The sequence below is a fragment of the Aulonocara stuartgranti genome, assembly GCF_965226115.1.
Source record: "Aulonocara stuartgranti genome assembly, chromosome: 3".
In the NCBI taxonomy this organism is placed as follows: Eukaryota; Metazoa; Chordata; class Actinopteri; order Cichliformes; family Cichlidae; genus Aulonocara; species Aulonocara stuartgranti.
In genome coordinates this window covers 35,140,040-35,153,860 of record NC_138941.1, presented here as the reverse complement: position 1 = coordinate 35,153,860, position 13,821 = coordinate 35,140,040, and the positions used below count along the sequence as shown (strand labels likewise).

Genomic DNA, 13,821 nt, shown 5'->3' with positions numbered 1-13,821 from the left:
AGAAACTCGCGGATTCTTCAACTGACCGCGGCACACCTGCACCAGGGTAAACCTCCGCCTACCGCAGTCCTGCTTTACAGGTGAAAATAGAGCAACAGGACCGCTGAGTCTTTGACTTTATTTATTTTCTGCTGTGTTTTACTTGCATCTATTTGAAAGACAGTGTAAATTTTATTTTATGTGCTGGAATGTGCAGAAAATAGGTTTAAATGTTAAACTAATTTATTCCAGTCAGAGAATGTTGCATATAATTAAATTTTTGCTTGATGCATAAAGTTAAAAGATTAAAACTAATAAAACAAGTTTTAAAAAGAGACTTTTCCATTTGATTACATTTTGTATGATGGATTATGCAGAAAAAGTCGAATTGGGCTGAAAGATCTATCACTTTATCACCTCTTCAGGTTGTAAATCGTGTTTTTAAAAAGTAACTAATTAATCAAATCAAATCAAATCACTTTTTATTGTCACATCACATGTGCAGGCACACTGGCACAGCACATGCGAGTGAAATTCTTGTGTGCGAGCCCCACAAGCAACAGAGATGTGCAAACACAACAACACAAACGAGCAAAATACAAGAATGGCCAATTAATTACTTTTGAAAATAAGTAATCCGTAAAGTAACAGGATTACCTTTTGGGGGAAGTAATCAGTAATTAGTTACTGATTACTTTTTTCAAGTAACTTGACCAACGCTGGTTTTAACTTCCAATTTTCCAAATTTATCTGTATGAAAAAGTAACTCCCACCATAAAACCAAGGGAGAAAAGCATGTGTGAAAAAGCAACTTATAAATGAGCACAACTAAAAACCTGGTGAGCCATAAATCAGACGGGCAGACAGACCACATGCAAATGTGTTTATGTGCAGCTTGCTGACATCAGCAGCAGCTCTGGCCAAAACCCAAAAGCAGAGTTTTACTTCTCTCGTTTCATTACATACCAGGCTAGGCTTCACAAGTCCAAGGTGAGCAGTTGCAAGGGTACGAGCAGTAACCAGGTGTCGAGACGCTGAGAGAGAGCATGTGTGTGACTATTTTCTTCATCAACACCATCTGAAATGTAGGCTGAAGTATAGGGGACACATCGCTGGAGCTCTACTCTTTATGCACTAGACTTGTGGGACTGCAGGTCAAAGCTGCACCACATTAGAGCTGGACATCAAGGGTAAAGAGGATAAAGGGGTTTTTTTATACCCTAGAAAGCAAAGACCAGGCACACACAGCATCAAGCACATTTCTCCTTAGGCTAATTACCCCTGATGATGGGCTAACCCTGGGCATCCCACAGGGCACTGCTGCAGTTTGGGTTTTTTGTGAGGGAAAGGCTTAATTCATTTGGAAAAATAGAAACTTTATCCAATAATTACAGATTCAGCTGTCTGATCAAGTGTCAAATATTTGAACCTTAATGAAATACTATTACAATATTCTTGAAGAAGACAGAACTGACATCATGCAGCAATATTCAGAGCCCTAAATTTTGAAAAGCTGATAAGAGAATTAAATACACTCCTACATTTATCACACCTTTAAATCTATAAAATGAGTATTGTGTTATTTAAACCTTGGAGGCTGTGCTGTTCTCTTTGCAGCTCAACTGTGTGGTATCAGTTTGCCAGGAGCTAAAAGAGCCACGATTTAGAGAAAACCTGAAATTATTTGAAATAAATGTTTCCAATGTAAGGAAAATCACTGCTAATGACTTTAAAGATAAAAATTGTCTCCAATAAATAAAATAATAACAAAATAGCCTTACAGCATCTGCAGGTAATCTCGATGCATGCATCTACAATCAGAGAAATTTAACTGGAATGGGATTCATACCAGTGGAACAACTTTGCATTCCAAAAATTATGAACGTACAAAGACCGGGGATCTTGGAATATTTGTCCCTGAACAGACAAATCAAAGATAAAGCTGTACAAAGAGTGTGTGTGACAGCCACAGAGACTAGTATCCACTGACTAACATCTGCATGTCATCAGACGCTTGATGATCAAGCCACCTGCCGCAAAGTTCAATTGAACCTGAAGTGGAAGCTTTTAGTGGGATAATGATGCCAAGCACCAAAGATTGGCTCAGAAAGAGGAAATAGTTATATGGAGTGGGCCAATCAAAGCCCAGATTTGATTTGATTACATATGGATGCAGAAAACTTTAAAATCACAACTCTGGAATCTTTTTGAATTTAATTTACATGGAGAATTGAAGAATTGAGACAAAACGGCTACAAAAGGTTATTTCAGCTCAAATGTGGCTCCTACATGGAATATTTAACCCAATACTATTATTTTTAATAAATGATATTAAAAATATCAAATCATTCTTGCAGTTGTGTTCAAATGCATTACCTTCATTTGCAATGTTCTTCCAAAGCTGATTGGAAGAACGCATCACAAGGTTCATAAAAATATCCGTGAGGTCCAAATTGCGTTCAAATACTACAGATCTATAAAAACAACTGAGACATCGCCGTGCTCCAACAAACTACAGCTTTTGTTTTTTGAAATGCTTCGGTAAACAAAACCCTGCACGCTGGTCCAGTTTGTACATTTTGTTTTTCTGTAATAAAGTAGGACTTAGTGAAATTCTTTCACTGCACTTTATTCAGGCTGGCCTATGGAAGTACATCTAATGAAAGTCCATGAATAATAATAATGAATAATAATCCCCGTCAAAGTCAAAAAGCTAATTTTTAGTCCTTTGTGCTTCATCTTGCGATCTGAATGAAATCTTTGAATGAGCATTCAAAGAGAAGTCGATGCAATTTTCTGCACCTGCCAAAACACTGCTGATTCAGTGCACAGCTGGAGGAAACCCACTGAAAATGCATTACTTTATGTCAAACAACTAAAAGCACAACGTGCTATAAACTCACACCAACTCGTCTGTGACGCCCGTTAACTGCTGAAGCCTAATCCTGTTTTCACTAGCAGCATGTAATCACTGCACACAGTTCAAAATCATTTGTAGTGCCACGATAAGACCAGTTTCAGCTGCGAGAAGAGCCGCTAACATGTCAGATAAAAACCAAGCACGCCGTCGCTCAGCCAAAGCTCCCTCACACATCATCCGTTTCCAGCAAAGATCCACAAACCAGAGAAGTGTCATGAAATCTTAATATTGACACTGCTTTTAAAAAAAAACAACAAAAAAACAAAACACACGACTCCTTTCAGGGAAAGACATTTCTGCTCGCGCACGCAGGCTAATGGAACCGTAAATATCGGAGGGGAAGCTTTATAAGGAGCTCAAAGAGCAGCCTTCTTATCTGCTGGAGCCAAACAGAGAGCTAGAATGACTACATGATTGAGCATGCCATAAATATTGTTTTCATTAAACTGAGCAGTGTGCTGAAACCCCACTCCCCCCAAAAAACAGTGGATACTTCAGAAATGCTTTCTTTACAAAAGGGGGAAGAGAGAAGAAAAAAAAAAGCAACTGGCTTATAAAGCAGCTCCCATCTACGTCCTTGCAGTGCCCCTAAAATGACAGTCGGGCAGTGTGAGGTGGCTGCTCTGTAGGGAAGCGTACTTCAAAGCAGGCCATTTCATCAGCGACCGTCAGCCTCAAGTGGAGCATGAGATAAAAAATAAAAAGGAAGGGGAGAAAGAAAAAGAAATCAATACTCTAGACCAGGCTTCTTCCTTCAAGCCTTGCGCTGCTCTTTGTGTTGGAACATTCAAGTCAGCACCTGAACTGTGCCCCAATTATACCTCAACCTCCTGCAGAAGAAACCTGAAAATAGATTAGCATTTTTTTTTTTTTTAAACACATTTGAAGTTCAGCACTTTCAAATATTGTATCTAAACTACTCCAACCTCAGTACTACAGTGCAGTGAAAAGCTAAGAAGGTACAGCTACAGTGGCAACCCCTCCTCACACCCCAAAATTTCCAAAGTGAAGCAGTTGGGTGGGTTAAAAGTGTCGTCTCATGATCGTAAGGTTTCAGTAAAAGGTGGCCACTTTATTAGGTTCACTTTCAATTGCTTTAAAATGCACACGTTAACACAGCCTGCTAAAGTTTGATGCCAGACAGGTTGGTCTGGATATTTCAGAAACTGCTCTACTGGTTTCCCAACACCGCCATCTAAGGTTTAGAGAAATGTCCAAAAAGGAAAATATTGTAGTGGAGACCAGAAGAAAACAGCAAGACTGCTTTGCACTAATAGGAGGGCAACTACATCGAATAACTGCTCGTTACAACCAAGTTCTGCAGAAGAGCATCTGTGAATGAACATGTTGAATCTTGGAGCAGATTACTACAGTAGCAGGACACTGTCATCCCAGAACAGGAAACTGGGGCTACAACTCACACAAGCTTATACAGTTGGATGATAGAAGATTGTAAATGCGCGAGTCGGGGTCAGACTTGAACATGAAAGCATGGATCCATCCGGGCTTGCATGAGCAGTTCAGGCTGCTGCTGGACATTTTCGTGGCACAGCCCTTTGTACCAGTCGAGCTTGTTTGAGACGGTGGATGAACTGAGGCGCTGCACCAAGGACGAGTACTAAATAGGGAAGACTGAGCCGTTAATAACAGGTCCACTTTAAGGCTACTTCATTCCAAAATAAATCCTGTCCAATTTAATTTAGAAAAGATGAACCCTACCATTTCACTGCCAGTAAAGTTTGTGTCACCGGGCATTTAAACATTCTGCAAATCTATTTGGCTTTCTCGTGTACGTGGAGAGAATTACTACAGAAGCAGAGAGCATTAAAAGCCCGGAAATCTGCCCATCAGCAGGGAAGTGCATCATATCATTTAAACAAAGTTAAAAACTGCATATTGCTTTTTTTAAGGAAGCCTAAGTACTGAAACATTTGAGCAACTGTCAAGTGAAAAGCAAAGCAATTAGACTGGCTAGTTAATGGGGGGTCGTTTCCAGCTTAAAGCACAACAGTTTAAAACTAAACATTTCGGCATGTAGTTAATAAAACTCAGTTTCCTGTCAGACAGGAAACAGGAATGATCCAATCACAAAGCTTCATTGCCCTTCAACTTATTTATTGATGTACTGAACATGGAAAAAAAAATAAATCCAAAAGTATCCAAACACAAAGTAAAGAACATGTACATCCTTTTAAATACTTAACAAAAAGATTCTATTCCAAAAATGCTGTGAACCAAGTCAGACTATACAACTTCAAATAAATAATCACTCTCATATTAAGAATTGAGAAAAGAGGGATGGGAGGAAACATTTCCTCATGCCAGACCTGCAGCACAGTTTCCCAAGACCAAAAATAAATAAATAAATAAAAAATAAAAGGAAAAAAATAAAATAGAGAAAAAAACAAAACAAAAAAAAAAAAAAAAAAAAACATCAAGCGGTTACATAAAGGAAAAACAAAACTTATTCTCAGCAGTGGCAGGTCAGGCATGACAAATGTTGTCTCTTCCCTACAGCAGCAAGTATCACAACTCATCTAGACTTAAAGTTTAACTTGTACAAGTAACACAAAGAAGGAATAGATAAACAAGAAAAAGCAGTTGCAAAGATAATTATATAATGCATAGCACACTGCTCGTTTAAGGGAAAGCATGACTAATAATCGGTTGAAATACCAAGCAGGATGCAGGTGCAGTATTCAGTGCATCTAAGGCTCAACCAGCCTCCATTCATGTGTTTGAGATGAGCTAGATGTTGACAAACTTCTGCAACCAACTTTGCTATTGTTAATGGAACTGCTTCACCGCCCTTCCCCAAAGTGAATAAAGCAATATACACCTTTTTACGATTTTAAAGACAGGTTATATGCATTACGTATATATTTATATATAGAGATATGAGTATGAAAAAAGTAATCAAATAGTTCAAAACTGTGGTTTATATCCATTCTTTACCACATAAATATATATCTATAATGTTTATATATAAAAAAAAACCAAAACAAATGTCTATAGTTTCTTAATACCTTTTTTTTTTTTAACGAAGCAAGACTATCTACAGACCTAACAACCAACAAATCTGATGCACTAATGCTAGTCCATAGGACGACAACTCAAGTATTTCAACTGAAGAGAAACTGAAAATAAAGACCCAAAAACAAAAAAAAGACCTTACACAGTCCTGAAAAGAAAGTTGTATATAATAACACTTTTCAATGAAGTCCAAACAAAAACCAAAGTCTGCCAAGTACTCAACATAAAAAAGGACTTATTTACACAGCTCAAAGCTCAGGAGGAACCCTTCTATTTGTCACGCTAGTTGTTTTTTGATGCTGCTGCCTTCACTGGCTTGTCTTCAATCTTTCATACAAAGTATGTAAAAACCCTCATTGGTTGATATTAAGACAAAAATCAGTCTAATGATATTGTAGATACACCACAAAACACCATGAGCTCCATCTGAAGGGAATCTTAGAGGAAGAACTGATTTTTCTTTTTTCCCTTTTTTTAAATCCCCCATTTACCTTTATGATATCTCCATGTTTTTAATTTTTCATGCACTTTTTGCAGATCAACCTTTGAAGTTTTGTCCGTTTCCAAATCAGACCGGAAAGCGAGTCGCTAGCCGTAACGACCAGACGACCGAGGGGAGGGGGGGGGGGGGGGGGGGGGGGACCCACAGATGATTTTACAAATGAAACCAGCACTGCCACTGATTCTATAATCTAAAGGTAATACAAAGATCTCAAAAGGTATCTTTTACATCATAAATCTCTCCAGAAATTTCAACCACTGCAAACTTTCTTGTAAAGTTCAAAAGCTCACAAGGTGTCATATGAAGATATTTCTCAAAGTATCCAAGTCAAAATATTTTGTTCCAGGTCCAGTAAAAAGTTTCTCCAAATTTTTCTTTTTATAAAAATAGATGCTTTTAAACCCACATCAAAGAGGTTCTTAGCTCTTTGGCAAGGTACTGCTTTAAGAATCTTTTTTTTTGTCTTTTTATCTGTTAATTGTACAATAAGCAACATTATGCAGCCAACCAATAACCAACTGATATTACAGGAAACAGAATACTTACAAAATTAACAGAACCGCAAATAGTTCAACGCAAGTACTTGCTAACCACCGAAGGCATAAACGCACGTGTGGCAAATCAGGACACAGAAGTACAAAGAAAAATCACTACACATAACCTTACAAGACTTACTGTTTCAAAGCAGATGTGCAACAAAATGACAAAACCTAGAGTAACATTTTAGATGGTCCATCTGTAAAGACAGCAAGAGAAGTCAACATGACAGGCATCAAGACCTGCAGGTATTTTTCTGTTTTAAAGTATAGAGAAGATTCAAAGTGTAGCAATGGGAAAAAAGAGAAGGAAAAAAAAGAGATCACATTGTTGGACGCTAAATATCGTTTTTCTTCGCAACACTGATTTACAAAGCTCTTGTTACTAATGTAGAAAGTTACGGTCAATACGCTTCCATTTTCTGTTTCCATTTTCTGGTGAGTTTTCTAGAAACAATCTGAGTTTCAGGCTTTGTGTGTTTTGTTGGTTTTGAATGACACTTGCAGAACTCTGTCCCCAAGGCGGTATCCATTCAAGCTGGCGATGGCCACAGCTGCCTCGTCGTAATTCGTCATGGTGACAAAACCAAATCCTTTGCACTTGTTTGTGTTAAAGTCGCGGATAACCTTGACGTTTGTGACAGCACCAAACGGCCCGAACATCTGCCAAAGGATGCTTTCATCTGCGTCCGGAGCCAGGTTGTAGACGAAGATGCACCAGCCAGTGCCCGCGTGCCCCGGGATGTTGATGCCAGCCAAGCTGGTCACCCCGTCAATGGCCATCGGGGAGAACCTGCTGTTAAAACACAAAAAGTAACATGGTTCAAGGCAAGAGCCAAAATGAGCACAAAACGGGCCATTTTATAAGACAGGAGATCGTACCAACAAGCCTAACAGAGTGTGACAAGTCTCTGCAGGGATCAGCTCTACCCACACATCGTGAGCCATGGATGCTTCTATGGCCATATGGTGCTAGTGCCATTCTTTCATTTCAGGAATTACATAATCAGATTTTTCACAAAACACACTTCCTTCATCTTCTGCAGCAAGTCACCTGAGCAGCAACCCTCAGAATAAATGCACAGATTCAGTCCTCGAGCTACTCCCCACACATTTAGTTTGTAGCTTCACAACTGCAAAGGAAATTATTTCCTCCAAATCAGTTGGCAGTTGCCAAGAGCATAATAACGAGGCACAGAAAGGCTCTGGCCTTTGGTAAGTGTGCTTTTGCAGATTTAAGAAACAAAATTCAAAGTGCATGAAAAGCCTATGAATTATTGCAGCAGGTGTCACACAAGATTAGCTGCTCCACTTGGCCTCTCAGGGAACATCCACTATGACAGGTGTGCTCCCAGCATCAAGGACCCACGGAGAAATTTGGCAACCAAGACGTCAGCCAACGAGCACGGCAGAGGAGAAATCGCACGTCTATTGCTGCTGGTGACGGCTCTTTGAGCTTTCAGGGAACTGGACTTCAATCACACACGAGGAAGACATTCTTATAAAACTGAACTGAGACAAACTGGTATCCCGGCGAATCCTGAAAGACGTCTGACGCAACGAAGTTTAAAACAGGACAGGGCTGTCCATAATAGATCAAGGTAAGAGTGCAAAGCTCAATACAAACGTGCAATTTTGTGCAATAGCGAGTAAGATTGTAAGAGTCTGCCCTTTGTTATGTAGACAAGCGGCGTAGACAGTGCTTTAATCTATCACATGTTGTGACATTAGCTCTAGATTAAAGCGCTCCACTGCATCACCAGCAGCTGATTTTATACAGTTTCCTTATTTCAGAGAACACGTTTAAAGGACAAATACCTAAACCCGTTTATGTTAAACACTGAGCATGGCCACTAAAGCAGTCACCTCCGTGTCCCCAAAGATACAGAGACTCTGCTTTGTTCAAACCATAAAGAGTCACCACATTTTGCCACAAACTGCACTTCAGATTCTCCAACATGGCAGCTGAGCAGACCACATGCTGCGCTTTAGTATTAACGCACTAAATACTCAATTAGATTAAAGGATATCGACCCGGTTAGCAACCTACAGACAACGCAGTCATGTTATTTATGCTTTAGAAATTGTAAACCAAACCAGAAACGATGCCACATCAGGCAGTAAGAGCGACTTAAATCAGATAAATTTAGCAGGTAGTTTTTGACATCCTCCGCTGGTCTCCCTGCCCCTCCAGCCTATGCTCTCAGCATACACAGGTCTGCCTTTAGGCATCTGCAGCAGCTGTTCAATATTTACATCATGACTTACTGTGAAGACAAACAGCCTGATTCACCCACACCAACTGAATTGTGTGTATATTTGTTGTGGATGCACAGAAAAGCATTTGCTTTGAGCAGCAGTCTCATATTGAATCAGTGCCACTTTATGCAGTGTTAACTACCTACACAATGCTGCCATAGAGCTCATAGGAAATAAACAACAAAATGTATCCCATCAGCTCCCTCACGTTAGCTCGGAATTTCCCTCAAGGATCAATTAAGGCAGACTACAGAATCTAAAACAGAAAGTCAATTTACCTTTTGACTCCGTAGGCCATGTTCAGCAGATTGTCCAACCTTAAAAAAAGCAAAACACCAACAGACAAATTAATTTTATAAGAAAGAAACTTTTCAGGAAGCTGATGAGTTTTGACAGGATGACAAAGATGAGTAATGGGTCTGATACCACGATTAAAGTCTGCTGTTCCACTTAAATTTTCCCAGTCATCCTTCACAACACAGCCAACAGGAGACTTGCAGTTCATACAGAAAAAGGGTCAATTAGGCTGACAGGGTGGCAGCTTTAACAACCACTGACATCAATCAGCACACTGAAAATTAACACATTTTTTGGACTAACTTGCACAATTTGTTCATTCATTGCTCATCTCATTTCCACATTTGCCAAACATCTGTTTAAACCCGATTGTGTGGTAGGCCTACGTCTGCAACATGCCGCAAAGTCAAGAATGTAATAATGGGGATGATATATTCTGCCCAGAGTACCGACGAGCTCCGACACAGAATATTTTCACGATACTGCCAGTGAGACAATTTAAATGCTAATATCCAAAAACCTCAGAGGGTCAACAAAATCAGCTTCACTAGCAGCATTATACTTTTTTGGTGTGCCCCTTTTACCTGAAGCGTTGTGCCTGCTGTGCGAGGGGTCCTGGGTACCTTCGATTGGGTGACTGATAGAGCTGGGACAGCAGCGCCTGGCTGGTCTTTTGGCTCGGGTTGTTTGCAAACTTGACTGTAATGGGTTCGGTGGCACCAGGCGGCTTCTGACAGTTCAGACCCTTGATGGCCTCCTCAGCCTCAACTCGCCGGTCAAAACGAATGAAGCCAACTCCTCTGGAAACACCTGAGAGAGCCCAGTAACTCCAGATTAGTCATACTGAGCTTCACCCGACTGTCAAAACATGACCTAATGATCAGCCTTTTAAGTAGACTCGTTTAATGCCAATATGCCTTTTTATTCCCCTCCAATATGACTTTACCATTTTACCCAGTAGTACAGTGAACTGCTTTCAAGGTCTGTCACTACACTGTAAAGTAATTTCTTACTCCAGTTTTAAAAGCATGACCTTACAGCATGCGTGACCACAAACATGTGCTTTTTTATATTTGTATGTATTAACAGTGAAGTGCGTTCCACGTCTGGAAATTCATTAAATAACACAACATACACACACAGGAGGAGGACATACATCAGCAGTGACATGTATTTATGGACATCTATGAAGTAAACTTTATATATAACTAGGCTGGTAGCAGTTTAACAGCTGTAATTTCTCTGTAAAGTGACATTTTACTGCCTGTTATTAGCAGCTGAACATTAGGAAAAAGCTACATTATGTTAGCACAGATGTAGAAAAACTGATGACGCAGGTACTTGGTCTTTGACACACTCTAGAGACACAAGCTAATTATTCATATTTAGTTATTCGTTTAACTCAGTGATTCCCAGCCTTAATCTTACATATGGTTGATTAGCAATTTATAGGCGACAGCACATTTAATTGGTTTAATAACACTTTCTCCTGTACATTGATTTGAGAGGATTTAAGTTGAGGTGGGCTCCATGTGATTTAATGGCTTTTAAGTGGGCTGCATCACTCTTGACTTGCTGCTTCGACTTATTTACCCTCTTAATGCCCTGTTGGGACACCAGTGCATGTCATTCCCCTCGGTCACATATGTGACTGCTGCCTGCCAATGAGCGCAGTCTTTGCCAGTATTGGTCAATCAGGCCAGCCTCCCATGTCATTTGTGTAAGAAGTTTTTGCTGCACATTTTGCTACTTTTACATTTTTAGCTCATTAACACATTTCTGTTATTTCTATACATAAAAAAGTTGCAGGTTGCAGAAAGACTGAGCTGGGTTATTAATACTAAGGTAAGACCATTGAATCCTCAAGGAACAAGTGGTTTTATGTTTGAAAACTATGAAAACAGCCATTCCCATAACACACGCCAGAAGGAATAAGCTTCAGCAGTGGGACAGAACCACTGGGAAATGTCCCAGTGAAAGATTCTGTTTATCAGTGTTTCATAAGGCTTCTGCTTGACAGCTGAGGAAAGGAGAATATAACTGCTCTAAATGCATTTCATTTCTTGCCATAAAACAGGTATCGCATGTACACCTTGGGGATGGAAAGAGAAAAGGGAGTAAGTGCAGGCAGGAGGGAGAAATTATGACGCATCGAGTCTTGCTACTTTATACTCAATTTTATATTCCATCTATGCATATTTATGAGCATGTCTGGTGGAAAATTGCATTTTTGGGAACCTCGTAGCAACACCTCTGATGCATTTCTCAGTCCTGGTTGTGTCATTTTGCTGGCAGTCAGGAGGGAAATGGGAGGATGGGCGTGACAGAGTGAAGATGGAACAAAGACGAGGGGAAGCTGTCATGCTGTACTCACCAGTCACCTGGTCCACCAGAATGCGTGAGGTAATAATGCGTCCGTACTGAGAGAAGAGCTGCTCCAGTTCCTTCTGAGTCATAGTTTTTGGCAGGCCACTGACGTATAAATTTGCATCTCTGATGGAGGCGGAGCTTGGACGCGCATAGGAAACCTACAAGTGGAAACAGTTGTTGACCTCAGTATATTACAGCCAGTTTACGCACAAGCAGGTTAGACCATCCATCACCTTTGATTCTTATCTCCGAACAGAGGCTGTAACGGAGTCATAGCGGAGAGAATATAAACTAACTCACGTGTGAGTGAACTTGCAGGCCACACACAGAACTGCATCACATGATAAACTAAATACACCGTCTTCTGTAGACTACATTACTGTGTAGGGCATCTCCTAACATCATAGCCAGCAGACATCAAGCCTGCCAGTGTTTGTAAAACCATCTGTATTCCAACTTTAACCATCACGTGATAACACAGTGAGACCACAAACCAGACATTCAATACAGACCGTCGGCTACGTTTGAAAATGTCCCAAAATGAGCTCAACTTTTCCCATCCTTAACCCGAGGGACCCCATTAATGCAGGTGAAAGGAAATCAGGGCTTTGCAAAAAAAAAAAGAAAAAGGAAAAAAAGAAGTGGTGTACACAAACTGCAGTGACTCGATGTGTTTGTAACATATTAGTTAATATAAAGGATGTAAGTGTTAGCAGCTGGGTTTTAGCAACATTAGGGTGGTGCATTGCCGGTTTCTGCTGCTGTCTTCCTCAGTGCAAACCTAAACACTAAAACATTTTTATTATTATTAATTGGACACTGACAAACCAGCCTGTCCACAAAGAGTTTAACCTGTCACATTTTGTCCCTCAACTCCCTGACAATTTAAACGTCAGGCCCATCAAGAAAGCTCATCTTTCAAAATAAAACAAAATTTTAAAAAACCCCAAAGTGTTAAAAATCGCTCTACACAGCAACGTGGCTGCCTCTTTACCTTCATCTGAACTACTCTAGAGGTTTTGTTGCCTCTGAATTCAGATTACATCAGAAAAATCTCCAGCAACAGGCTAGAATAAATACGGGGCGCAAACAAACATCCATCCAGAAACCCAGACAAGTAATAGCAAAGAGGTAGACTCAATCCTCTACCAGGTCATGTGGATCAATACATCATTACACCCCTCAGCAGTCAAATTCATTTTTCTCCATGCACCATCTCATTTTCGGTTATGTCGAGATTTGTCTGATAATCTGCAGGAACCAAAGCAGCCGAAATTTTCAGAGCTGATGTGATAAGAAGTGTTGGAGGATGGTTTTGTGGAAGAGAATTGAGAGAATCAGACAAAGAAAGAACAGAGTGTGTGAGTGTGTTCCCCCTAGCGTCACACTCATCTTTATTCCTCTGCCATCATTTTATGGGAATAAATAAAGGTCAAGTGACCACACCTCAAAATCTGCCGTGTACCACCGGTGAAGAGTAGAGTGATAACAGTAAAAGCTAAAGCCCCCTGCCCAGCCTCCTCCATACTCTAACCTTCACACTTTATTTAATGCTAATATTTGCAAAGTATATTCCCCCACTTCACTGGGTTTATTTGCACTTCTGACAGGGCAGCTAGAGAGTTTCGGATGTGTGATGCATAAGGCAATGTTACCATGTTCTACTTTCAGGGGTATGAACTGAGACAGGCAGCGACATGAGAAAGATGGGCTCCGATTTGTGGAATTGAAGCGGTATGGCTCACAACACTACATCTTCCGCTGTCATGACATGCCACATCTGCACAATATTGAAGTGTTAAAAACAGAAATAATCAAGCGTACAGCTTACATATTTGGTGCTATTCAAACATCAATTTTCTATTACAAAATATGTTTTTGCCCACAGAAATTCTCTAATAGCTTTCTGCCTGATATGAGAAGGC

The 13,821-nt window shown here is 40.1% G+C and overlaps 1 protein-coding gene across 3 annotated transcripts in view; it reads right to left on the bottom strand.

Moving 5' to 3' along the window:
- Nucleotides 1–4,993: 4,993 nt before the first annotated feature.
- elavl2 (ELAV like neuron-specific RNA binding protein 2) overlaps nucleotides 4,994–13,821 on the bottom strand; it is a 31,453-nt gene continuing 22,625 nt past the window's right edge. For all 3 annotated transcript variants that reach the window (XM_082528164.1, XM_082528165.1, XM_082528163.1), the window contains 4 exons: nucleotides 11,901–12,054; nucleotides 10,111–10,336; nucleotides 9,508–9,546; nucleotides 4,994–7,766 (listed from right to left, as the gene is read on the bottom strand). In XM_082528164.1, the coding sequence (XP_082384290.1) occupies nucleotides 7,436–7,766; nucleotides 9,508–9,546; nucleotides 10,111–10,336; nucleotides 11,901–12,054 (750 nt within the window). In that variant the 3' untranslated portion in view covers nucleotides 4,994–7,435. The remainder of the gene's footprint in view (nucleotides 7,767–9,507; nucleotides 9,547–10,110; nucleotides 10,337–11,900; nucleotides 12,055–13,821) is intronic.